A 27342-nucleotide genomic window follows, 5' to 3' on the forward strand; every position below is an offset into this window, starting at 1 on the left:
GTGTAAAAAATGAAATAACTTCTACTGGATGGAAGGGTGTCATCAATACAAAAGTGCAGTGTCTCAGCTCTATACCAAGGGCATGCCAGTCATCTTTGGTTTAAACTTTACAGAAATAGCTAAGCTCACATTACTGTAAATTCCCATAGTTGCATGCTCTCAGTCTCTTCAGTCTTCCTCTGTCCTTCTGTGACAGACAGCCAGGAGCTGCTATAAGACGACCACTGGTCTGGCTTAATTTAACCACTTTCCCTGTCCACTGCCACATCAGTATACAGTATTACATAACTGCTAATGGGCTAATAGCGCGCGCGAGAGAGAGAGAGAGAGTGAGAAAGAAAGAAAGAAAGATAGTTAGGGAAATGGAGCTCAGGTTCATCCAAACATTTAATAATTTATGCAATCTGGAGCGTTCACCTCTTACTGGGCTAATTATATAATTTAACTGGCCTGGATGAGTGGCCAATGCAGCCACTCTCTCTTACACTGTCACCACATGATTATGACTTACGCCAGCACAACCTAGCAACCTGGATGAAGTCAGCTTGCAATACATTTTAATGATCACTTAGATGATACGGACATTCACGCGGCTTCCAGCACATTAACAGGAAAATATGGATGCCATCAAAGTCAGACCAGAGACAGGAGGAGAGATGAGAGGAGATGTGGGGAGTAGGAGACAAACAGGGGAGATGTGACAGAAGCCCTGTTTATACCTGCCGTTAACATGAATCCTTTGTCCTGATGTTGTCCTGATCTTGACCTGATCTTATCTGTTTCACAATCAGAGCACATTTAATCTTTTAATCGTCCACACTTGTCTAAAAAGGTGAGCACAATCACAATGTGGACAAGATTAGGACAAAGGCTGCATGTGAGAACCAGGTATAAACAGGACTATAGGGACAGCTAGGCCAGCTGATACGAGGCAGATACATTTTCTTGCGTCTGTGGGATAGGTTTCTGTCTGTGGTCACTGCTCGGCCTGGTTGGGGAGTGACAGGGCTGGTGTGGCGTCAGTTCAGGCCTGTCAGAGAGGTAGACACTGGTTCAGGAACCAGAGCTGCTGTTGCTGTGGTGTGGTGCGACCTGTCCCATCCAGCAGCAATGGAAAAACAGCAGCTGACACTCTACTCCTGAGGCGCTGCTGGTGACCTCATTTAGAACATGGGCTTTTGGAGGAAGGGTGGAGAGGAGGTGGGGTACTGTATATGGTGGACAGGGAACGCTGGCTTTGGCTGTTACGTTCCAAACCTCAAAGCACTCGCACAAAGTTTCAAATAAGTGTCAAAGGTTGAAATAAAGAGAAATGTAATAATGAACAATGGTGATATAAAAATAGATTGGACATAATGAAAAGAGCTGCATGTCTTTTTAATAGCTGTAAAATGGCTAATTACCCCACTATGATTGATCATTGGAGAGGCACATTGGGACATTTGAGACCCCTGAGTTTTTCTACTGAAATAATTCAACATTTCCCATGTAATTAAGAGATGTTATATGACTTCGCTGACCTTAAATGACTGTGAAATAAGTCATGTAAAAACACAGATACATCAGAAAGGAATAGGCCTCTCAGATAGAAAGGGACTTGAGTGGTAGCTGGTCTCTCTCTCTCTCTCTCTCTCTCTCTTTCTCTCTCAGAGCCCTCTCTCTCTCAGAGCTCTGTAGCTGTTTTTGTGGCTATCCTATTTCATGACCTCGCCGTGGAGCGATTGAATGACAGAGATGACCTGTTTGGAAAGCACCAGTCTGACCACGCGCCACTTGATTTATGCATGTTTTTGTTTTCTTTCCTGGCTTTGTGGACTCTGTTGTTTTTCTGCTGTAACTTGACTAACTAAACCTGAGGAGGGTGATTCTTACCTGAGGGACTCAGGCCAGGGATCAGTCGGTTCCTGATTGAGAGTTAGCTCAGAGTCTTGTTGGCTTGTAGCTTTTCTGGACCAGGGGTTCACCACATAGTCACCCCATGAGCCTCGCATTGACTTAAAGGGGGTGAAACAATATATTTTTAAAATCTCTCCACCACCACAATTCCATTCTTTCCCAATATTAAATGAGATTGAAAGTTCCACTGCACACTTTCCCGGGGCTGTCAAATGAGCTGTCAGTCATGTGCCAGAACAGTCCGATGCTCATCTGCTCTAATACATCACAGCCTTTTATATGGACCAGGATCAGGGAGGCTCCCTCCCCTCACCAGCCCCCCCTGGGACCCAGCGTGATTGATAACAACATCCAGGCAGGGACTGATTCATACTGGTGCCCATTTGGAGAATGGGGTGAGGCAGAGACCACTTCCTCCTGTACTGGTGCCTACCACAGCCCCACTGGAGAACATGACATTAGCCTGTTAAATCCACAGCAGCAGCATGCTGAACCCCTGGAGCGTTCTGGAGAGAAACTCAACAAGGTTTTCATTCATAAAGTATGCTTTGACAGCCGTTGATAAATCGTATTCACCAGATGCTGATATGATTTTCCTTTTTTATGTTTAGTATAAGGTAATCATCTTAGAACACAGACACCATGACATGCCCACTTTAAAATCCAAAGGGGTGGCAGGTAGCCTAGTGGTTAGAGCATTGGACTAGTAACTGAAAGGTTGCAAGATCGAATCCCCGAGCTGACAAGGTAAGAATCTGTCGTTCTGCTCCTGAACAAAGCATTTAACCCACTGTTCCTAGGCCGTCATTGTAAATAAGAATTTGTTCTTAACTGACTTGCCCAGTTAAATAAAGGTAATAATAATAATATCCCTGTGTCCATGCTCCACTCTAAATGAAATGCAGACATCTAAACTATTCTTCCTGATTAGCTGCTCTCTTTCCTTTGGAGGTCCAATGCTAGGATTTGTATTGAGGGGAACCAGTTTTGAGTACAGAATTATTAGCATGTGGTGGTGCTGCCAAGCTAATGACCACTTGGCACATAGACAGCTATCCATCCCAATCTCAGGTCACACTAATCCAATTCATGCGACCTGCTTGGCATCAGAGAGACTCATCTGTCTTTACTGTTCATTAACAGACCTCCTCTTGGACTAAACACATTCACATTCCTCCTCTGGATTTCCTGAAAGGGAACACTCGCATATAACCCCAAATCTAATCTGAAGAGTCAATAGAAGGGATGGATACACAGCATCAGAGATTCTACATAAAGCTAAAAACCACATTCAGTTCACTAAAGGGATATGTTTTTCGGTAAAACTGAAACTCGTTTCTGGACTGTTACAGTACATGTTCCTTCAGACCAGTATAGGAAGATCTTCACTCAAACAAATCTAATCCCTCCGTGTGATAAGCAGCAGGAGCAGCAGCGGAGGGGTATGTCAGAGTGTCTGGAAGTGATAAGTACATCAGTTGCGGCTGTCGTGAGTAAAAGTGTGTGAAGCGATGTAATCATGGCAGTCACAGGGCTGAGGACCTAATCCTGGCCTAGCATCACTGGCAGCACAGCTATTGACCATGCTATGATAGGACGCTGTGGGTAAACAGACATGTCCTGATAATCACACACAGGCTACGCACGCGCACACACACGCACACACACACACACACACACACCAGCTAGTTCCATCATACATTACATCAATCCCTGAATCCAGATCCGGATGACAGGGAATTAATGCTTTTGACAGGAAATCATGCTCACTTTCTCTCTATATCTCTCTCCAACTGAGACGCTTGATCTAGTCCAACTGGTTCTCTTGATCTAGACACTGTCACACATCCAACTGTCTCTTTGAATATGCTCCATTCAAATAGCATGAAAAAGCTTTTCTGTAGATTTCCCCCATATCCTATTCAAAAACATATCAGAATACTTGTATTCACGTCAAATCCTATGCGTTTATTCCACACCATCTCAGTGTTGTCACAAGCTGAGTGGCTACATGGGATCCCCCCTCTCTTCTCTCTCAGGCTGTGACAGGGACTTTATGTCTGGGGGTGGAATGATAATAATGTTTCTAATCTTGTTACATTGCACACAGAATTGTGTTCCATGTTAATGAACTGGCCCCCTCCCGGCCCTGCCGATCTGCTTACTTTCAATTTGTGTACTGTCATCTCCCCGCGACGCTGCTGAAATTGATGCACCCTCTTCCTTTTAATTAAATCAAACCCAGTCGGGGGCTGGGCAGGTGGGTGGCCTGCGCCCGTACATACGTCAAAAAGACCTGCCTGACTTCACGCCAAACCTGAGTGCTGGTAAAACTCTGGTTTAGGTTTGGTAATCCATTAGCTAGTGTGTACTTCACTCTTCTCTCTAAGTGTGTTTTGCATGGCAGTGTCTTTGAGGCAGACAGGACATCCAGCATAATGTAGTTTACCCACTGATTCCATGAAAATGTATTGAAAACATAGACAGTTGACATCGTGTGCCCATGCTAACAAGTAAAGATTTAACACAAAAATGACCTTTCTTGGTCTTTCCCAATCAGCCAAAATAAGTAATACGATGTTGGTAGGGTAATGAAAATCTAGACTTTCTTTAATCTGGAATTATGTAGTCTACATCACAATACAATATAATAGTCATGGAATAATTGATGGCAGCTGAAACAATCCAGTTTCCCAATCTCAATTCACACATTTTGGAGTTCTATGGACACTGCTCCTGTACTACAAAATCTCTGCTAGAAAAATAGTCCCTCCAACCTGCCTTGTAGCTTGCACAGGTACAGAGGAATGTTGGAGCCAGCCAGAGCATAAAAAAGGGAAGCGTAAAATTCCCACAAATTATAGGGAGGATAATTGGATTCCGAGCTTTGTCCTGTACTGTGGGCTGTGGCGCTCCTGAAGCTGTGACATTATCAATGTAACATAACCTGAAGGCTGCGGTGCTGTGGCGCAGGGCCGCCTGGTATGGCCCATCCTCCAGGTTCCACATCACTGCCTGCTTGGCTATTCATCCTGTGGACCCTGCAAATGAAATTATGGGAGGAAGAGCAAAGGACATTGTTTGGGAATTAATCCTATTTATGCCTAAACCCACTTCAAAATGTTATAGTGAGGTACTCTTAAGATGTAAGGCGCATTTACAATTAGACAAGGCACTGAGAGGATTGGAGCACACAGTATGGCTGTTTCTTGGTCAGTAGGGCCGACGTGAGAGATATAGCAGAGTGTCTGGAAATAATCCAACAGATGGATAAACACTGAACAAATAAAGACATTCAACATACTGATTTCACACTCAAACAATCTGAATGAAAGATTCTCACCAGGTGTCCAACAGACCAGGGTTTTCAGTCCTGGGGTCCTCCCTTGGTGCACATTTTGGTTTTTGCAGTAGCACTACATAGCTGATTCAAAGAATCAAAGGGGAGTTGGGGAAACCCTGTTGTAGGCAACCTTAATTTTGGACTGTATCTGCACCTGTTTGAACAGTTAGAAATGTATGTTTTGTCTTCTCCAAATCTAGGCCTACACCAAATTAAATAAAACATGTTGAAAATGTTTTTTCAAAGGATAGTCATCTCAAATATTTTGTCACTGTCATTTCCCACACACACACACCTCAGTTCTGTCAGAGCAAAATATTGCCCTCTACAATTATAAAAATGTTGTATTTGTTTTTATATCTAGGCCTACCTTAAACTCCAATAATCTTCTTCCTTGATCAGAAAAGGTGTGAGAATTGTTGTCGGTATTTATGGAATATTTTTCATTCAATGGATTAAATTCATTAGATCTAGTCTACAGTAGAGGCACTTTGATGTGAAGGCATGCCAAAGTAATCAAATGACCGCGCAACACATCAACAAGCACGGGCTCGACACCGTGCTTCATTTTAGCGTCTGAAATAGAACACTGTTTTGAATGAAATAATATAAGAAAAAATATAGGCATAGATTTGATTTGTTTGGCCTAGGCATTTGATTTGTTTAGCCCATAGGCCTATGATTGTATTTTTATATAAAGTTTTCATATATACATTTGTTCAAACTTCTGTGATTCTAAGAATAACATTGTTGTTTTGGTGAAAATAAAACAGTCATTCTAAAAAAAGTTCCTCAGTCTTGATGGGCCTGTAGTTTACAAACGTTTTTATAACGCATCAGTTTTACCTGGCTGTCACTACGAAACAGCGCGTGCTGTATATAGGAAATATCAATGCATGGACTTTCTTGCGTTCAAATGAAACACTGTCAAAAAAAGTAGAGCATAAACGGTCACAATTGTTCCAATTGTTGAAATAATATACCTAATTGTATTTAGGCCAGCTGTGAAAATCGGACAAAATATTACATTTTGAATAAAGGCTACCGAACGTAAGTAAATGTATGCTGTTTCGCCATTATTTTTGAATACATTTGGCCATGCAAATTATACAATTACAATAATATGACTATTACAGTAGGGCCTAATCATTTAAATATGAATGAAACATAAGAGCAATGTTAGGCTTATTGAGACTGCTGCAATTTTGAAATAAAGTTGCAGGATTTACCTGTCATTTAACAAAGAAAACCCCAATCTAACCTGTAATTATGTGATCAGAATGTATTAAATCCTAATCAGCCAATTTACGTCAAAACCCAATATACTGTTACAACAAAACGATTAAACTGAAGCCACAAATAGGCTACGGATTTTGACATGCCACTGCGTTATATGAAGTGAACCACACTGGAGCGTCTTCCGACCCTCTCGGAATTGCAGATAAACACTGCCCCCTGCTGATCAATACAAATACAAGGACGATTCAAAAATGCCTTTAAAAAAAACAACAGAAAATTGCACATTATTTTATTCAAACATAATTGCACACATTAATATATTTCCATACACAGCAGCTTTGAAAGCATTCAGTAAGAAAAAAACATAAATCGAGCCTATATACCCAGTATGATTTTCACTATAAATCTCATTGTTGTTTGTAACAATGATATGACTACAACATACATTTCTGCCTGTCCAAAAGAGTAAAACATTATTTGATGGGGCTTATATACTGACATATTACTATTACCTGTCCCACAAACATGGAGGTGTATAATGTAAAAGATAAGATGAGGTATAAGCCTATTGTCAGCAATGAGAGGTTTAATATCAGGTATCCTTGTATTTACAGTTCATTTTATTCCAAAACATTTATATATTCTATATATTTAAATAAAAATCATGTTAGACTATAAAAGAGGACAACAACATAAACACAGATATACTATATACACGTTCCAGGGAGGGCAGTGGCCATAATGGTCCTATAGCCTAATTACCTGATAGGTCCTTTACCCTCCCCATCAGGAGCAGCACAGACCCCAGCCAAAGCCAAGAGGCCACACCACAGAGCCTGTCTCTTCTCCCTGGTTACACGCCATCTCCCCCACCCACCGCAAACACACACACAAGATGCACAGGAAAGAGGATACTGACACATACACACACGCAGATGTACACACGCACATGTACAAACAAACAATAAAACACACACACACACACACCAGAGGAGGCTGGTGGGAAGAGCTACAGGAGGACAGGCTCATTGTAAAGGCTAGAATGGAATCAATGGAATGGTATCAAACATATGGAAACCACACATTTAACTCAATTTATTCCATCCAGCCATTACAATGAACCCGTCCTCCTATAGCTCCTCCCACCAGCCTCCTCTGACACACACACACACACACACACACACACACACACACACACACACACACACACACACACACACACACACACACACACACACACACTTGAACACTCAGTCAGACCCACAGCTACTGCTTCACCCTGCCATTATCCCCTCCTCTACCCCAAACACACAGTTTTAATTTCAAAGCTCTGATTAGCTGATGATTGCATGACAGCCGCCGACCAGGTTCCCTTTTCGCCTGGCTCCCAGACTGCAACTCAATCATGCCCAATTAGTGGGTCCCCAAACACTCTCTCTTATTAGAGGACTCATAATCGACTCATTGTGTCCTGATTTGGCAAATAAATCACTCTGGGGGCTTCTCTCTCTCTCTCGCTCTCTCTCTCTCTCATTCCCCCACCTCTCCCACTATGTCTTTCACTGTCCCCCCCCCCCCCCCTCTTTACCTTGTCCAGGGGTACAGTGAACGTTTTCAAGCAAGCTTTTCATTGGAGCTGACAGTTTGAGCTACTCTGCTGGAATCCTTTTTTATTCCCCCAGAAGAATAAATAATCATTTAGCAGCGAAGGCAAGGCAGCCAGCATGCGGGTGTCCTTGTCCTACAAGGTTAAGAATCCATTCCGTCTGAGCAAGAAAGGAGTGAATTAAAATAAATGACGGCCAGATATTTATTGCGAGTTTGTAGATGAAGCTAAGTCACTCCAGTGGACCAGCGGGGGCTGGGCTGCCAATGGCTCTGCGTCACTGCATGACCTGTTAGCTCTTTTTGCATGGGACAAGGGAATAACACTCAATGTCACATTACGCCTTTCCTGCTTTTCTATATTTATTTATTTATATATATAAATGCATGTGTTGCTGCGGACGTTAGGGGGTAGACATCAAATGAGATAGTAAGGCAAATTAAATTATCTAGTGCTGGATGCTAAAAATATTTGTAATTTGATCGAAAGAGAAGATCGTGAGAAATGTAAGCTTGGTAGAAAGACAGCACTGGCGGCTGACATAGACAACGAGATATAGAATGAAGGGGACGGATGGGATCAAAGAGGACAAAGTTTCCTTGATATTGTCATTGAATGTGTAGACACCAAACTCAAAGACACTGCTTTCGTCCAGTATCTGTAATTGAACAAATAAGATAAATGTTCATTTTCAGGAACAAGGAGACAGGTTGGTTGGGAGGGGGTGTGGCCCCTTGACACTGTCCATTCATATAACATTCCAGAGACTCCCAGCAGACATTTATATACAGTATGTTAGCCCCAGATCTCAGCACAAGGGTATAACAGCCTAATTAATGAAGTGGACTGAGATGAAGTAGCTTCGTCATAGTAAAAATACCTCCTGTGCCAAGGATTCAAATAAGGTTTTCAGTGTTTCCACACAGTGATCATGTGCTATGTTCATAGATAGTTGTGTTCTGTACGTCGCTGAGCTTCACAGGCTCTGTGGGGTGTACTGGGTTGAGCTCCAAGGGCTTGAGGAGCAGGCAGGAGGCCTATGAAGTGACAGACTTAGAGGGAACCGTCGGATTCTGATGTAGTGGACTCAGAACCCCATTTTACAGAGTGGTCAGCGGTCTCCTACTGTGATTCTGAGCCTGGCTATTGGGCTCAAACGGCTTCTGCCAGTACGGAGGATTTCAGCATGCTTAGTGGGCTCTCAGAGGGGTTTGTGAAGTAACCTCTGGATTGTACGTACCTGCTCAGAGACAGACAGTACAGTAGTCCCCAACAGGGTGTAGCTGGGGGGCTGTGCATGTTCTGATGTCCCTCGCATACCTTAACATCATGATTGTGTGAGCGGCCTTTACTGTCACAAGCCTCATGCTCTCTACTGTGTCCATATCGCACAGCAGAACACAGTCCTCATCATAGTCTTTACTTTAACCACTTGACCCTTTGGCATGTGTGTCTCCCTTAACTCTGAACCAACTAATTTCCCCTTAACTCTCCCTCTCTTTCACACTTTACCTAGTAGTGTGTGTGTGGACTGAGGCTGTGTATTTGTGTGTGGTGGTCATTAGTCTCTGTATAAAAGGTAAAAGGAAACGTCCTGGCCAGCTGGCGTGGTGTGGGGTGCAGCGTGGGGTGGTCTGCCACTGTGAGACTCCCACGGCAGAACCACTGAGGCCTGGTGCCCCCCGCCCACCGACGGGCCGCTGTGACCACCACAGGCGCTCAGCAGATGGAGCCTCCTGCTCTCCTCTCTCTCTCCTCTCTTCCACAGGAAGACAAGGAGATTTGGGCTAGGACTGGCCTAACTAACCTCCGTCACAGATGCCAGAAGAAGCCTGGGCCTCCAGTGGAGCCCTGCTGGGGAGATGCTGGGCTGCAGCAGGTGTGATCTCAGCCCCTCTCTCTCCCCCCTGTCAGCACCTCAGTGGTGGAGCCCACACTCTGCACTCTCTTCCTGCCCTCGCTCCTCCTCACTTAGACACCGTCTGTGCTGAGGTAACAGGACCACATCCTCCCCCTCACTAACCAAAGACATGTCCACTACAGTACATTTCACATCTCTTTAGATTCAGATATTCTGACAAACCAGGCTTTATCATTCACTAACACGATGAACGGGGGCGAACTGGGACCAGAAATCGGCTCTGGCATTTCTAACATCCTGGCAAATTTCTTCCCCGAGGCCCCCACTACGGTCAAATGTTTTTGCCAAAAAATAATTTTATCATTATCACTTTCGCCAAAAAATAAATAAAAAGTTAAACAGGTCCACTTTGCAAAAAATGGACCACCCCTTCTGGCATTTGCCAGATATGTCAGATGGCCAGTCCGCCCCGACGATGAAAGATGAGAGGTTACTGACAGATGACTGACTGACTCTGGCTGTGGACTGAATTGGATATAACACATGAAGCATGAGGTATGGCAAATAATATGAAGTACCAAGATCAAAGTACAATAACCAAAGTAGATGTTTTTGCCCCTTTGAGGGCAAACTGTCTGCCTGTTGACTCAAGTGTTTTCCACTGCTGGTGATGATAAGCTCTCCTTCTGACCTCGCCACCACCATGGGGCCCAGCCCACACTACCACTCTCCCTTCCATCAGCTCCTTCTTTATTGCCAGCAGCTACAAGACAAACAGGTTCTGCTGCAGGTCACACTGCTGCAGCCAGTGTTCTCAGTGATGGAGAGGGTTTACATGGGGGTGCCGCTGCACCACGCGGCTGAGCCCCCCACCTTGACCTGTCCCTGTCTACAAGGCCTCAGTGAACGCCCCCCCTCCCCCCCCCGGTCCCCCAGCCTCTCTGACCGCCACTGAGTTATTATCATAATTTCCCAGAGAGGCATTGCGGGGCATCCACAATGAGAGTGTCGCCCGTGTTTTACAGAATGTTTTGTGTTTTATTGCCTTTAAGTCACTCGTAGGCCAGTAGAGAGGGCCCACAATGATAAGAAAACCACTCATGTGAAAAATGAAGGGCCTCATGTCCTGGACTGAGAGGAGAAGAGAGGAAATAATAAAATCCATGGCAAATGTGGACCCTGACTGTAATTCATGTTCACACCTCCCCTCCAACCCAAACCAATTCCCCAAAATTGTAGGAGAATGAGGAAATGAGCATAATTAATTCAGCCAATCTCTGCGCTACAAAAAGAACAGCAGCTTTTTTCTCGTTTGGTTTGTACTTGAAAAAAAACTCCAATAAAACGCCACCCGCCCCTCTCATTCCCCCTCCCGACTCCCAAGCCCTTGACAACATGACACCTGTAAAATGCCCAGGGGCATTCCAAGCTGCCACCGTCCCAGTCATTTCATGTCCAAGCCCACCTGGGGTAAACAAAAAAGGACCAAGAGCGATAGAATATTAACAAAAGAGGGGGGGAAAAAAGCACTGTCGAAACTGAAAACACCAACTCACACAACTTTGGACTCTTAAATATAAAGCCTTTGTCTCTAATGTGGTCAGCAGAGCCCCTCCCCCACAGGCCCCTGTGGCTCCACAGGATAAAGGTGCAGCATATCTCATGGAAAATAAAACATCTGTTTAATCTATTACTTTCAAACGCAAATCCCCTTTTGATCAAAGAATGATATTGATCTGCCTGCCTCTGTCTATGACAGGGATTTCTCTTTCAAACTTGAAATATCATCCAGTCTTTGTGGAAAATTAATACAGGGGCTAAACAGCTCTCCTTTTTCAAGTAATTTTCAAAGTGCACTGAAACCATTTGAATATGGTTGCATTTGCATTTATTGCAACCATATAAAATACAAATTCAGCTTGCCCACGTAAACAGAACGTATGTAGTGTGGTGGACATTTGCCCTAGAGTTAAAACACTGCTAATGTTTCATCCTACATAGAGAAGCCTCCAAAGCTTAATAATGAACAGACTCAGGGTCTGATGATGTATTTACTGCATCTCTGGAATAATCAAACCAACATCAGAGATGCTGGACATCCAGGCTTGGTTCATGGCACCTGACTCAGCTTGTAAAGCCCTGATCAGGCCAGTGACTGACTGAAGACCTGTGACAGGCCAGGCGCCTGGCCCCTGGTGGAACGAGCAGGTCAGGTCTTAATATCCCGTGAGCTTTGGCGTGTCTGTCCTCACCCGTCACTCTGTGTGTGACGGGCCCTGGCTGAAGGCCCCGGCTATCTTCACATCTCCCCATTTTCTTAACACTTTAATTACACATCAACATATTGCTTTTGGGCCATATGGAAGGCAGATATTGAGACCAGATAAGATGTATAAACTTCTGTCAACACCACAGCATATTAGGGGGAGTTGGAAGCATAGTACCTCTATTCCTTCTTCCAATTAGCGCCCTGTATCAAAATACATTAAGACAAGCCCATCAACCCCGAGCAGGAAAATACATTTTTTAGGAGGCCTTGGCCCGGTTTTATTAAAATTGTATTACTTCCCCTGTTTGTTTCTTTGCCACAAAATGAAAAGTCATTTCTACACAGGGATTCAATAAAAACTCAGATAAAGGACCCAGTAAACTCGACGGCCTGAGAACTGGTCCTAGTCCGCTGGCTCAGATTGGACTCTCAAGGTTCTACAGTTGGACTACAAGTATGAGAAAACATCCATAAAAAATAACCAGTAATAATTCACACGAGAATAAATAAATGCCGGATGAGAACTTAACTTTTACATAACTGATGTATATTTACATTTTATATGGGACCCTGACAAAGAGTTCAAACAAACAGTTATTTATTCCAATCAGCTGAATAAGGACATCATATTCCACATTAAATACAGTGTATTTTTTTCCTGTACAAATGAGGTCAGAAGATCCCACTACAAAATCATTCCCAAAGATGACCTCAACCCAAATGAGACCTAATCCTCCTAAAATAGCTCCCTACGTTTTATCAGAGGCACACAAAGAAGTCTCTGCTCACCTCTCCGTGACACGGTGTTCTTCTGGAGCTAAATACATCTACACTGCAAGGAGCTCTAGGAGCAAGGGCCGTCTCTCTTCGTACAAATAACGTATGTGTTACAGTTGGTTTGACGTGATTCAATTCAGTGCGCCCAGCTACCGAGAGGTCATTCTAAGCCTTGCTGCATCAGGATATAAGAGAGAGGAAGAGAGATGGAGAAAGAGAGGGAGGGGGAGCACGAGAGCGAGAAAGAGGAGAGTATGAGGGACAGAGAGAGGTCACTTTGAGGAGCTGGATGCAGGCACATGCCAAACAGCGTCTCCTCTCCCTCTCTAATCCCCACTATGATCCACTGGTGTTCCAGCCAATCGTCTGAGACAGGCCACAACCCGTGATCACTGGGCCTTAATCTGGGTCCTCCGCCCGTAAGCCGTCCACCTCAAACGCCAGCGGCCCGGAGCCAGCAGAGGACTGGCAGGCGCGGCCATCTCCAGAGAGACAGCTAGAGGTTGTCTCTACATGGCTGGGCACTTCGCAGCTCCGCGGGGGTGGGAGGAAGGGGCAACGCGGCAGCTGCTCAGGGCATATGGGCAGAATTCATTAAGGCTGGCTAAATAAGCCAATTGTGGAGAGACTGTAAGTGTGTGTAAGTGCTGGAGAGAGAGAGAGAGTGAGGGAAAGAGAGAGATGGAAGAGGGAGAAAGGCTGACCACTCGTTACAGTAATTCTGAACATCCCCTCCATCTGTAATACCCATGAAGACTGATTTGAGGCCTACGAAATGACTGGCTGAATGGTTATCTATGTGTGACTGGAGATAATTGAGCTGTGAGCTGCGTAGATTGTGTCCTCCAGGCCGTTGGCGTATCCCCAACTGTCACGAGACCTCTCTCTGCTTCAGGGAGAAATAAACCTAATCACAGTCTGTAAATGTTAAACCTGTTTTCCCAATAGTCTCAGAGTAGCTTTGGAGGCCTGCGTCTTTATTCACACACATGATCCAAAGACTAATCTAAGTGGAGACAAGGCATAAACACACACTGATACATACTAAACATTTGTGTGCAAACTATGACAGTGAGAGGATCTTAGGTATAAATGATTCCATCCTTACATATAAAAAGGTAAAGAGCAGAGGACATACTCCACTGAGGGCTTCTTCACTACTAATAATCTGTATTTTGTTGAATTGGACTCATGTTCAGGCCCATAGGCATATATAGTATTACAGCCTCTCCTAAGGCCCTGTGGTTTGGGTTTGATGCATGGTTGTTATGTAAGTTTGGAGAGAGCATGCATCTGGACACCTCCAGCCATCTCCAAAGGTGGAAGATGTCTTCTTATCTTCCTTCCTTCCTTCCTTCCTTCCTTCCTTCCTTCCTTCCTTCCTTCCTTCCTTCCTTACATAATGTATGCTAATCCCCCATTTGTCAATAGGAAGTGTGTTCAATGCATTTGAGATAATAGTGAAGAGAGGGCAGCTCTTGTCGAAGAGCTGGAAGATAAAGTCAATGGCACAGTCAATAACAATAAAGTTGTGGGCTTTAATGAAGAACGCTAATTTGACCACAATCAAGTGGATTTCAGCTTAGGTGATTGTCAACCTTGGACTTGTATCTGACTGAGGTTGTAGGGGGGTAGATAATGCAGGCGGGAGACGAGAGGGCATTTTGATCTGTATCAGACCATTTAGGAATTCAGCATTTTAAAACAAACGTGAGTTGTCTTCTAGCAGTTTTGGTAGATTCAAACAGACAGCATTGCAGTGAAATACCGCACACGTGTCGTTAAACTTCTGTGTCTTAGAGAATATCATTCATTTGCAACCTACTATAGAAATTACACTAATTAATTTCAAAATAAATACACCTACAAATGTGGTGTGTTTAAATTTATTAGAAAAAATAAATACATTTTGCACTGAATTTGGAATATGAACAACAAGCTACATATATTTGATGGTCCCTATGTTTGGACAGAGCATTGACATGCACCCACCCAGGTCCCAGAGGAGGCGTCCTGGTCCCCCCTATCCCATCCTGGGGAGGCTCGTCATCATAACACAGGCAGCGGAACCTGCTCCTCCTTCTCTCCTTGATCCCATTCCGTCAGCAGCTCTGAGGACACCTCCGTAAACAGACGATCCCAGTCCCAACCCACGTCCTCCTGATAGAGAGGGAGAGAGAGAGAGGAAAAGAGGGAGGAAGAGCAGATGAAGAAAAAGAGGGAGAAAGAAGAAAGCGAGGAAAATAAGAGGGGGAGAAGCAGAGCAAGACAGAGCGAACATCGCAGGGAAGGTGGGAGAAGGATAGTAGAGCGTGTTAATGCACACATCATAAATCTTGATTACCTGGGAGACTGGAAGGCAACCTCCCCTGGTGCTTCAGAAACAGCTGCACACCCCCCTCACAGGGAACACAGCAGCTATATTTACAAAAAAAACTCACTCACCTCCCGCACCTCCTGCTCTGGAGCCAAAACCTTGGTGAGGAGCTTCAAGTCAATCTCCCCATCCTAGTGAGAGGCAGAGACCTTATAAGAACACCCTGAGCGTGCAGAGACATACTCCTCAGAGAGAGGGGTTGATATTGGATACCTCCTTAAAAGGCAGGCTGGGTAATGTATTACAAAGAAGAAGAAATGAGCAGTTGAAACCTGGCTGTGTGTGTGGGGCCCATATGAGTTGTCTTACCAGGGTCTGGAAGGCAGAGTACTTCATGAGGTCGTTGTCCAGATCTCTGTATGTCATTACCCGGTTTACCTGGATGCTGAGGAGAAGAACAAACACGAAGTAAACAAAAATCCCATAGTAGACGTGCTATACTAAATGTTGGCATGCTTTTCCTCATTAGAGGCTGTCTATTCAAAGACAGTAGCCACTACCTGCATCAGTAAGCTATCACCAGACCAATTGACAAACTGTATCATAGTACAGTACAACTTGCAAGTATCACTGTGAGACAGATAGCTTCTCAGAAGTTTAGGGTAGTGCTTACAGGGCACGGAGAGTTCATAAAGGACAGAGAGATCAGGAGATGGGCGCCAAGTGGTAACCGCCTCAAATTGAAACCCAGCTGCTTATCTGTAGTTGGAATTAAGAGGAGGGCTCTGAAAGTGGCGAGGGCCTAGCAGTGCATGCCAGTCCTACTTACTGCACATTACACGCTACATTGCCCCCGCAATGAGTTCAATGTGGATATTATCTCGTACAGAGAGCAGGTCTCAGCCTAATAACCCCCGCCGCTGTCATAGCCGCGCTACATAGTGGACACATGTCGGCGTGTCTCTCACTGCCCTGTAAATCAAAGGGCCCCACTAGTAAGGGCCCCGCTAACAGCCGTGCATAAATCACACCTTAACTGTTATTTCTGCATAACGGCCCAATATGCCAAGACACCTTCATTACCATGATGAGAGGAGGCAAGGTAACAGTCAAGACACCATCTAAGACCAGTGTATTATTATCTTTAACTCTCCTTGATGTTAAAATGTAGGCCAGGTACTGTACATGGCTCTGAGGATGGGCTGGGTCTGTAACCCTCCAGAGGTATCTGAACTCAGCTGTCAGGTCCTATTAGGTCACTTCAGAGACATGAACAGTTATGCAGCCAGTGAGGGTGAGGAGGCATGTCTGTATTCACAAGACTGACCAAATGGATACACGTCATCAACTCTGAAAACAGAGTGATGGGATGCCATCTAGGAGTTTGAGTAACTGGAGTCAACTAAAGGGGAGGGTGGTGTTGTTTACAGTACCTTGGAGGAGCAGCAACTTGCATGGTAAGGTCTTCCTCTTGTACTTCATCAAGGTCTGGGATCACTGGTATATCTAAAACACAACATACATACAGAACATATCAATATCTCATCAGTCACCCTCTCCATTATTTAGTCATTCAATCTGTACATCTAAAGGGTTAACTGAGACACAATAGTGGTCAATCACATAAAAACTGGACAAGGGTTACAGAAACACTCATTTCAAAGACACAGTCTGCTTTGTGTTTGGTATGACAGTCTGCTTTGTGTTTGGTATGACAGTGTGTGTGTGTTTGTGTGTGTACGTGTTTGTTTGTGTACGTGTGAGTGTCTCAGAGTAAATTGGCACCTGATTCATCCCCTCCCTCTCCCTCTCTCTCCCTACATTCTCCGTAGAGCTGCCCTGTCACAATAGCCAGGCGGCCATGAATATTCAGGAGGCCAGGCAGCAGCTCTTCCTGCTGCGAGAGGGGCGCTGGCCAGGGGCTCCCCGGAAAGCACCCCCCGCTACCCCAGCATTTGGGCCCTGTCAGCGCCGCCCACCCCCAGGACCTGCGGTGGCCGGCAGGCCGACCTCCATGACCACTCTGCCACTCGGACCGGGGCGGCATCCAGCCATGTGCAAGAGTATTTGCTGGCGGGCCCATCTGTGTGGGGTCGGAAGTCACGGAGCGGCCTGGCAGGGGCTGCGGTGCCAGGAGCCGCCAGCCCGCTGCTCAAACAGTGGGAACTCGCTTTAATTGGCAAAACGCAACAGGACAGAGGATGGCTCCGCTCCCAAGAAGGACAGGGCAAACTTTCACAGCACATTTCAGATGGACTTTTGTTAGAGTGGGCGAAGGTGTGGGGGGGGGGGGCAGACAGACTGACTGTGAGGAAATAGGATGAATATTGAAATGTTGAAGACACTTAAATGCACCTGTATAATTCATATGAAATTAATACATGCATTATACCATGCTAGAAACAAACATTACAAAATATGAAATAGATGAACTACAAGTATATTAAATCATATTTGAGGGGAAAGTGGTCTCCCCTACTTCCACAACAGAAAACGATAAATTCATACTTGTGCAAACTTTGCTATTAGAGTTGCCTGTCAACATCAAAGACACAGAAATCTATCTAATCCTTGTTGCCATGTAACAACTCTAAATGAGCAAAAAAAAAACAGACAGAAACAACTCATGTGCACTCAGAGGAGAGGTCTAATTCTCTGTTGTTTTGTCTCTTTTTTCAATACTGGTTCAAGGCAATTGAAAAGTGCAGCTACATTTCCTTCTGACTTCCTCCAGACAGACAGTGTGCTAGGTGTCAGTGGAGAGGCTGGGAGAGAGCAGGGGAGCGGGAGGGAGAGGGAGCAGGAATGTCAGTAATCTCTGAACACAGCGATGCACCCTGAGGGGAAAGTCAATAGTGGAGCTAGATAGAGGCCAGGAGATGGGAGGCACGATCTGATGGGAGGAAATATCTGTAGATCTGTCACTATACCTTCAAAATACTTCTTAGAAAATACACTGGTGGTTGCAAAATACATATTTTCTCGGAGGATTAGTCTACTGTTCTCATATAATAGTTAAGCAAATATTTCAGCAATGACAAAAGAAAAAGTTAAAAAGGAAGTTATTTATGTTCCTAGAATGAGCAAAACGATTAAGGTTATGAAGGATTCTTCAGTTGAAGGAAACAGAAAAATCTAATCCCAGCAACTTTGCACAGATAACAAACATCATCATCATCAGTTGATAACTAATTCCGTTCTCTTTGTTTAATTAAATAAAATTTAAAATGCCACACTCGTTTAGCCGCTGACAAGATTCATCTGTGTTTCTGATATCCAAATAAACGCAAGCGTGGGTATTTCATATTCATGAGGCCCCGGTGACACTTTGTCCTCTCATTTACAAAGCACAGTGTTCAGCAGAATCCATCCCCTCCGGACCCCCAATCAAATTTAATGGTCTTAGCGCAATGACATCAAAAAGCCTCGCTGTCCAGCTCTTTGCAAATAGCTTCCTGGGTTGTTTCCCCCCCACTCTCTCAGCCAATAATGCCCTATTAACACTATTCTACGAGAGTTCAACGTGAAGCAGTAAGGGTTAGGTTCTCTATATGCAAACTCTGGAAACACTTTACTTGACACCCAGTGTCTTAACACGTTATAATGTCATAACAGCTGACATAGCTTGTCATAACACAGTCATGACCCATATACAGTACCAGTCAAAAGTTTGGACATATCTACTCATTCCAGGGCTTTTCTTTACTTTTACTATATTGTAGAATAATAGTGACGACAACTAAATGAATGAAATAACACATATGGAATCATCTAGTAACCAAAAAAAAAAGTGTTAAACAAACCAAAATATATTTTATATTTCAGATTATTCAAAGTAGCCACCCTTTGCCTTGATGACAGCTTTGCACACTCTTGGCATTCTCTCAACCAGCTTCATGAGGTAGGCACCTGGAATGCATTTCAATTAACACGTGTGCCTTGTCAAAAGTTAATTTGTTCGAATTTGAGTTAATGAGTTTGAGCCAATCAGTTGTGTTGTGACAAGGTAGGGGTGGTATAAAGAAGATAGCCCTACTTGGTAAAAGACCAAGTCCATATTATGGCAAGAACAGCTCAAAAAAGCAAAGAGAAACGACAGTCCATCATTACTTTAAGACATGAAGGTCAGACAAGTGCAGTCGCAAAAACCATCAAACTGGCTCTCATGAGGATCGCTAGGGGAAATGAAGACCCAGAGTTACCTCTGCTGCAGAGGATAAGTTCATTAGAGTTAACTGCACCTCAGAAATTGCAGCCCAAATAAATGTTTCACAGAGTTCAAGTAACAGACACATGTCAACATCAACTGTTCAGAGGAGATTGCGTGAATCTGGCCTTCATGGTCGAATTGCTGCAAAGAAACCACCACTAAAGGACGCCAATAAGAAGAAGACTTGCTTGAGCCAAGAGACACGAGCAATGGACATTAGACCGGTGGAAATCTGTACTTTGGTCTGATGAGTCCAAATGTCAGAGTTTGGGTTCCAACCGCCGTGTCTTTGTGAGACGCAGAGTAGGTGAACGGATGTGTGGTTCCCACCATGAAGCATGGAGGAGGAGGTGTGATGGTGCATTGCTGGTGACACTGTTGGGGATTTATGTAGAATACAAGGCACACTTAACCAGCATGGCTACCACAACATTCTGCCATAATACACCATCCCATCTGGTTTGCGCTTAGTGGGACTATCATTTGCTTTTCAACAGGACAAGGACCCAAAACACACCTCCAGGTTGTGTAAGGGCTATTTGACCAAGAAGGAGAGTGATGAAGTGTTGCATCAGATGACCTGGCCTCCACAATCACCCAACATCAACCCAATTGAGATGGTTTGGGATGAGTTGGACCGCAAAGTGAAGGAAAAGCAGCCAACAAGTGCACAGCATACAGTTGAAGTCGGAAGTTTACATACACCTTAGCTAAATACACTTAAACTCAGTTTTTCACAATTCCTGACATTTAATCCTAGTAAAAATTCCATCTTAGGTCAGTTAGGATCACCACTTTTTATTTTAAGAATGTGAAATGTCAGAATAATAGTAGAGAGAATGATTTATTTCAGCTTTTATTTCTTTCATCAAATTCCCAGTGGGTCAGAAGTTTACATACACTCAATTAGTATTTGGTAGCATTGCCTTTAAATTGTTTAACTTGGGTCAAATGTTTTGGGTAGCCTTCCACAAGCTTCCTACAATAAGTTGGGTGAATTTTGGCCCATTCCTCCTGACAGAGCTGGTGTAACCGAGTCAGGTTTGCAGGTCTCTTTGCTCACACATGCTTTTTCAGTTCTGCCCACAAATTTTCTATGAGATTGAGGTCAGGGCTTTGTGATGGCCACTCCAATACCTTGACTTTGTTGTCCTTAAGCCATTTGCCACAACTTTGGAAGTATGCTTGGGGTCATTGTCCATTTGGAAGACCCATTTGCGACCAAGCTTTAACTCCCTGACTGATGTCTTGAGATGTTGCTTCAATATATACACATCATTTTCCTCCTCGTGATGCCATCTATTTTGTGAAGTGCACCAGTCCCCCCTGCAGCAAAGCACCCCCACAACATGATGCTGCCCCTCCCATGCTTCACGGTTGGGATGGTGTTCTTCGGCTTGCAAGCCTCCCCCTTTTTCCTCCAAACATAACGATGGTCATTATGGCCAAACAGTTCTATTTTTGTTTCATCAGACCAGAGGACATTTCTCCAAAAAGTACGATCTTTGTCCCCATGTGCAGTTGCAAACCGTAGTGTGGCTTTTTTATGGCGGTTTTGCAGCAGTGGCTTCTTCCTTGCTGACCGGCCTTTCAGGTTATGTCGATATAGCACTCATTTTACTGTGGATATAGATACTTTTGTACCTGTTTCCTCCAGCATCTTCACAAGGTCCTTTGCTGTTGTTCTGGGTTTGATTTGCACTTTTCACACCAAAGTACGTTCATCTCTAGGAGACAGAACGCATCTCCTTCCTGAACGGTATGACGGCTGCGTGGTCCCATGGTGTTTATACTTGCGTACTATTGTTTGTACAGATGAACATGGTACTATCAGGCATTTGGAAATTGCTCCCAAGGACGAACCAGGAGTTCTACAATTTTCTTTCTGAGGTCTTGGCTAATTTCTTTTGATTTTCCCATGATGTCAAGTAAAGAGGCACTGAGTTTTAAGGTAGGCCTTGAAATACATCCACAGATACACCTCCAATTGACTCAAATTATGTTAATTAGCCTATCAGAAGCCTCTAAAGCCATGACATCATTTTCTGGAATTTTCCAAAGACACAGTCAACTTAGTGTATTTAAACTTCTGACCCACTGGAATTGTGATACAGTGAATTATAAGTGAAATAATCTGTCTGTAAATAATTGTTGGAAAAATGACTTGTGTGTCATGCACAAAGTAGATGTCCTAACTGACTTGCCAAAACCATAGTTTGTTGACAATACATTTGTGGAGTGGTTGAAAAACTAGTTTTAATGACTCCAATCTAAGTGTATGTAAACTTCCGACTTCAACTGTATGTGGGAACTTGTTCAAGACTGTTGGAAAAGCATTCCAGGTGAAGCTGGTTGAGAGAATGCCAAGAGTGTGCAAAGCTGTCATCAAGGCAAAGGGAGGCTACTTTGAAGAATCTAAAATATATTTTGATTTGTTTAACATTTTGTTGCTTACTACATGATTCCATATGTGTTATTTCATAGTTTTGATGTCTTCACTATTATGCCACAATGTAGAAAATAGTCAAAATAAAGAAAAACCCTTGAATGAGTAGGTGTGTCCAAACTTTTGACTAGTACTGTATTTATACCTGTTGTTACATATATTGCATTATTTTATGGCTGGTAACGACACCTACATAAGAGTGTCAAAAAACACATATTTTCAAATGAGTTTTTCCCTGCCAAGAAGTTTCCTTCCTTTCCTTTGTTGTATTTCATTACTTGTCATGTTTTTTTCTTCATATTTCAAATAACTTGCAGAAAATAGATTTTATGACACTGTCAAGAAGCATTATGACCATCCTGTGTCACTTTACTTGGACTAAGAAAATACACTTTAAGACACTGTCAAGAAGCATTTATGACCATCATAATCATATATGCCAGATAGGCCTATCACGTACATGCTCTTATATCAGTCATCAGTCAAAAAGAGGGTGTCTTGTCCTGCTCCTGAAATCTGCTCCTGCATTCATCCCAGTCTTCAGCAACAGGGCACTGGGGTAGGCGCATGTCTGACAATCTGTGCGCAATTACAATGATAATCGAACATGGTAATTAAAAAAAAAATATATAAGATAAACATACTGTTGGCTATGGTGTAAAGGAATGTTTTCCCTTGTATGGTAGGTTTTGTGGGTTTCGACATGCCTATATATGTGTCATAACCAGCCATAAAATAACTACAGTGGTAACTTGTGTGGGTTTTGACACTCTTGTGTAAGTGTCATAAATCCAGCCATAAAATAAAGCAATATATGCCAAAACAGGTCTAAATATGTGTCTAGACAGTGTTATGTCCATATTATAGGTGGACAAATTGTCAGCCGTTATGACATATTATGACATGGTTATGATCGTGTCATAACGTGTTATGACGCTGGGTGTCAAGAAAAGTGTTACCGAAACTCTATTGTTAAGTGCAAAAAAATTTACAACATTTTAAAATGAGCTTCAAATTCAACCTATTACTGGACGCCAAGAGAGTATTAATAGGAGCTGCAAACAAGCTGCCGTTTTTCTTTCTGAAGGAAAGGGCAACGCCATCAGAAAGAGATGTCTGTTCCCAGCACTGCTGGCACACATTTCCTGATACATTTCCTCCGTTCCCCATTGCAGCCTGGACATCTATCAAGGTTGCTTTGTCTGGCGGCGACTGGGCAAAGCCTATCCTTATTACACGGTCATGGCGAGTTTCCTCGCTGAAGCATGTAAATATCAAAAGGGGATAATTTGCTGTGAATGTAGACATACTCCCAGCAGGCACGCCGCAGTCAGCGACTTTGGGGACACCTCCACACATCACCAGGCAGAGCTGCTATAATCTAAGCAGGGAGGCTATGGGATGATTACCTAGGCACGGACTACATTTGAAAAGCTTATGGGACAATATTCAGCAGATCACTGACTGAGAGACAGAGACAGAAACAGATTGAGAACAGATTAGTGTGTTTGTAATGGCAGTTCTTTGCAATGAGACTGGCAGGGGACTGAAAGCCAGCCAAGGGGGAGAGGGGGAAAGGGCTTGCCCTCTCTCTCTCTATGCTTCTAGCCAGTGGACATAAGGGATAGGGTAGGGGACATAATCAAGATCGGAGGGGCTATCTCACTAACCCTCAGCACTGCAATTTCCACTGCCCCAGCCGCCGGCACTGTATTAAGAGGTGGTCCTCCACTGAGGAATTATCTTTCCAGCTGCATTTGCTGGGTAAGAACGGTACCACTGGGGTCTCCACACAACTGACCCTTTCAGCTAGGGTGTGTGTAAGCATGTGTGTGTGTGTGTGTGTGAATGAGATTATGACTGTGTGTGTGTGTGTTATCTTGTGAGCAACTTAAAAGCATTGTCAAAAACGTTTATTACCATTTGTTATAATCGTAAAAACAAAACAACAATGAAAAATGAAAAAGGCTTTGTAAAAACAAAGTGGCCATAAAACTAAAAGGTGTCAAATGTTCACATTATTTTGTAAATCTAATTCCAGTAATGAAGTTCATAACATCTAAACCTACAACATCTAGAAGATGAAACGTGCAAATACACTTTATTAGGATTCTAAGCACATACAGTGCATTCGGAAAGTATTCAGACCCCTTGACTTTACCCACATTCTGTTACGTTACAGCCTTAATCTAAAATGGATTTAAATACACATTTTTCCTCATCATCTACACATAACCCCACATAATGTCAAAGCAAAAACAAGTTTTTAGAAATGTTTGCAAATGTATTACAAATAAAAACAAAAATACCTTATTTACAGAAGTATTCAGAACCTTTGCTATGAGACTGGAAATTGAGCTCAAGTGCATCCTGTTTCCATTGATCATCCTTGAGATGTTTCTACAACTTGATTGGAGTCCAACTGTGGTAAATTCAATTGATTAGACATGATTTTGAAAAGGCACACACCAGTCTATATAAGGTCCCACAGTTGACAGTGCATGTCAGAGCAAAAACCAAGCCATGAGGTCGAAAGAATTGTCCTTAGAGCTCCGAGACAGGATTGTTTCGAGGCACAGATCTGGGGAAGGGTACCAAAACATTTCTGCAGCATTGAAGGTCCCCAACAACACAGTGACCTCCATCATTCTTAAATGGAAGAAGTTTGGAACCACTAAGACTCTTCCTAGAGCTGGCCGCCCGACCAAACTGAGCAATCGGGGGAGAAGGGCCTTGGTCAGGGAGGTGACCAAGAACACGACGGTCACTCTGACAGAGCTCCAGAGTTCGTCTGTGGAGATGGGAGAACCTTCCAGAAGGACAACCATCTCTGCAGCACTCCACCAATCAGGCCTTTATGGCAGAGTGGCCAGACAGAAGCTACTCCTCAGTAAAAGGCATGACAGCCCCCTTTGAGTTTGCCAAAAGGCACTTAAAGACTCTCAGACCATGAAAAACAAGATTCTCTGGTCTGATGAAACCAAGATTGAACTCTTTGGCCTGAATGCCAAGCATCACATCTGGAGGAAACCTGGCACCATCCCTAAGGTGAAGCATGGTGGTGGCAGCATCATACTGTGGGGATGTTTTTCAGCAGCAGGGACTTGGAGACTAGTCAGGCTCGAGGGAAAGATGAACAGAGCAAAGTACAGAGAGATCCTTGATGAAGCCCTGCTCCAGAGCCCTGAAGACCTCAGACTGGTGCAAAGGTTCACCTTCCAACAGGACAACGACCCTAAACACACAGCCAAGACAATGCAGGAATGGCTTCGGAACAAGTCTCTGAATGTCCTTGAGTGGCCCAGCCAGAGCCCAGACTTGAACCCTATTGAACATCTCTGGAGAGACCTGAAAATAGCTGTGCAGCTATGCTCCCCATCTAACCTGACAGAGCTTGAGAGGATTTGCAGAGAAGAATGGGAGAAACTCCCCAAATACAGGTGTGCCTAGGTTGTAGCGTCATACCCAAGAAGACGAGGCTGTAATTCCTGCCAAAGTTGCTTCAACAAATTACTGAGTAAAGGGCCTGAATAGTTATGTAAATGTGATGTTTTTTTAATACATCTGCAAAAATTTCTACAAACCTGCTTTTGCTTTGTCATTATGGGGTATTGTGTGTAGATTGATGAGGAAAAAAATATATAATCAATTTTAGAATAAAAGGCTGTAATGTAACAAAATGTGGAAGAAGTCAAGGGGATCTGAATACTATCCGAATGCACTGTAAATCCACAGAAGAGGGCTATAATGGTGGGTAGGTGTTTCATTAAGTATGAGAGTAGTAACTACAGCCGCAGACACAGTGCTTCTGTTCCTCATCAATATGTCAGTTTAATACCTCAAAGAAAACCTCCTTATACAACGCCATCCAGCCCGGCCATTGGCATGTATATAATATAACTTCTTAAATAATCAGGGGCTCACCACTCCTATCTTTGCTAAGGCAATTTCACCCTTATTTCCCCTGGTGCTTTGCCCCAAAAACTGGAACAATTATCCCAGGCCGTGCTTTGTTGAAATGTCTACTCTGACATTGTTTGTGATGCGGAGAACCAGGCCCTGAGGTGACCGAGTTAGAGGCTAGCGTTGAGCGTTCCCGCTGGTTCAACGCTCTGAAGCACCTGCCCCAACATGTAGATGTGTGTGTGTGAGAGAGAGAAGACGTGTGTGTGTGTGTGTGTGTGTGAGAGAGAGGAGAAGACGTGTGTGTGTGTGTGTGTGTGAGAGAGAGGAGAAGACGTGTGTGTGTGTGTGTGTGTGTGTGTGTGTGTGTGTGTGTGTGTGTGTGTGTGTGTGTGTGTGTGTGTGTGTGTGTGTGTGTGAGAGAGAGAGGAGAAGACGTGTGTGTGTGTGTGTGTGTGTTTGTGTGTGTGTGAGAGAGAGAGAAGATGTATTTTTGTGTGTGTGTGTGTGTGTGTGTGTGTTGTGTGTGTGTGTGTGTGTGTAACGCTCAAAGAGAAGAGACACTTAAATCCTGCTTCAGCCACTGAATAGGATAATTAATTTAGTGAATACTGTATTTGAGGTCTGTTATGGACTGTGTGTGATGTGATGGAATGAGGGGATAACCAGTGATCAGCTACAGTTCTCTAAACTTATCATATTAACATATTCACCTGTCACTTTCATCTACACGATTGTGTTCTCTGGTAAGTTTTGGGTGTCTCACAGTAGGTGGTCAGAAGCAGAGTTGCTACAGAGGATTCCTCACTCGCACTGAGAACAAATATGTTGGGAGTGTTAAAGAAAGCGATGAGCCGAGAGGCAGCTTATCTGCTCTATTTTGGATGAATGTGCTGTGGAGGGACTGGAGGACTCAGCTCTGCCCGCCAGAAGAGACACGGGACTGGGATACAAGGGTGCTCTCACCTCCTTCATCATCCGAGCCCTGGGGGGTTTGTGGTCGAAGGCGTCGGCTGCAGAAACAGGAAGTGGGAGAGTATGAATTATTGAAGGCTTTCAGTGGTGAGGTCATCACAGGGAGCCAGACTTAGACTGGGCTGTTGTGCTTTGATGATGAGCCGGTTTCTGTGGGCTGAGTGAGGCTCTAGATCAGCCTGATAGGAGGCTTGTTCTGCCTGTCTGTCTGCTGCAGACTGACTGGGACTGTTTCTACAATACAGCAGCAGACACCGCCTAAAGGCTCCACAGACACAGCAGCATCAGTGGGACTGCCTGGCTGATTGTCTCTGTGAGCAGCCCAGGGCTTCACTGAACTCAACAGTATCCCTCTAAGAATGAATCAAAAACACAACGGAGGCAGCAAATAAATGGAACTGAGATGGGCTGGTGGTGAAAAGAACATAGATCAAAGGACTATTTTGTAGCACTGCCTGTGTTTCTTTCAAAGCCTGTGTCTCAACACTGCTATTCAAGCG

The 27342-nt window shown here is 43.9% G+C and overlaps 1 protein-coding gene across 2 annotated transcripts in view; it reads right to left on the reverse strand.

Annotated features, from left to right (window-relative positions):
- Nucleotides 1–14863: 14863 nt before the first annotated feature.
- Nucleotides 14864–27342, reverse strand: part of LOC106611048 (intraflagellar transport protein 43 homolog A-like) — a 42838-nt gene continuing 30359 nt past the window's right edge. For both annotated transcript variants that reach the window (XM_014210879.2, XM_014210878.2), the window contains 5 exons: nt 26834–26880; nt 16742–16814; nt 15678–15753; nt 15437–15499; nt 14864–15151 (listed from right to left, as the gene is read on the reverse strand). In XM_014210879.2, coding sequence (XP_014066354.1) covers nt 15041–15151; nt 15437–15499; nt 15678–15753; nt 16742–16814; nt 26834–26880 — 370 coding nt within the window. In that variant the 3' untranslated portion in view covers nt 14864–15040. The remainder of the gene's footprint in view (nt 15152–15436; nt 15500–15677; nt 15754–16741; nt 16815–26833; nt 26881–27342) is intronic.

This window comes from Salmo salar, chromosome ssa09 (assembly GCF_905237065.1).
Source record: "Salmo salar chromosome ssa09, Ssal_v3.1, whole genome shotgun sequence".
Classification (NCBI taxonomy): domain Eukaryota; kingdom Metazoa; phylum Chordata; class Actinopteri; order Salmoniformes; family Salmonidae; genus Salmo; species Salmo salar.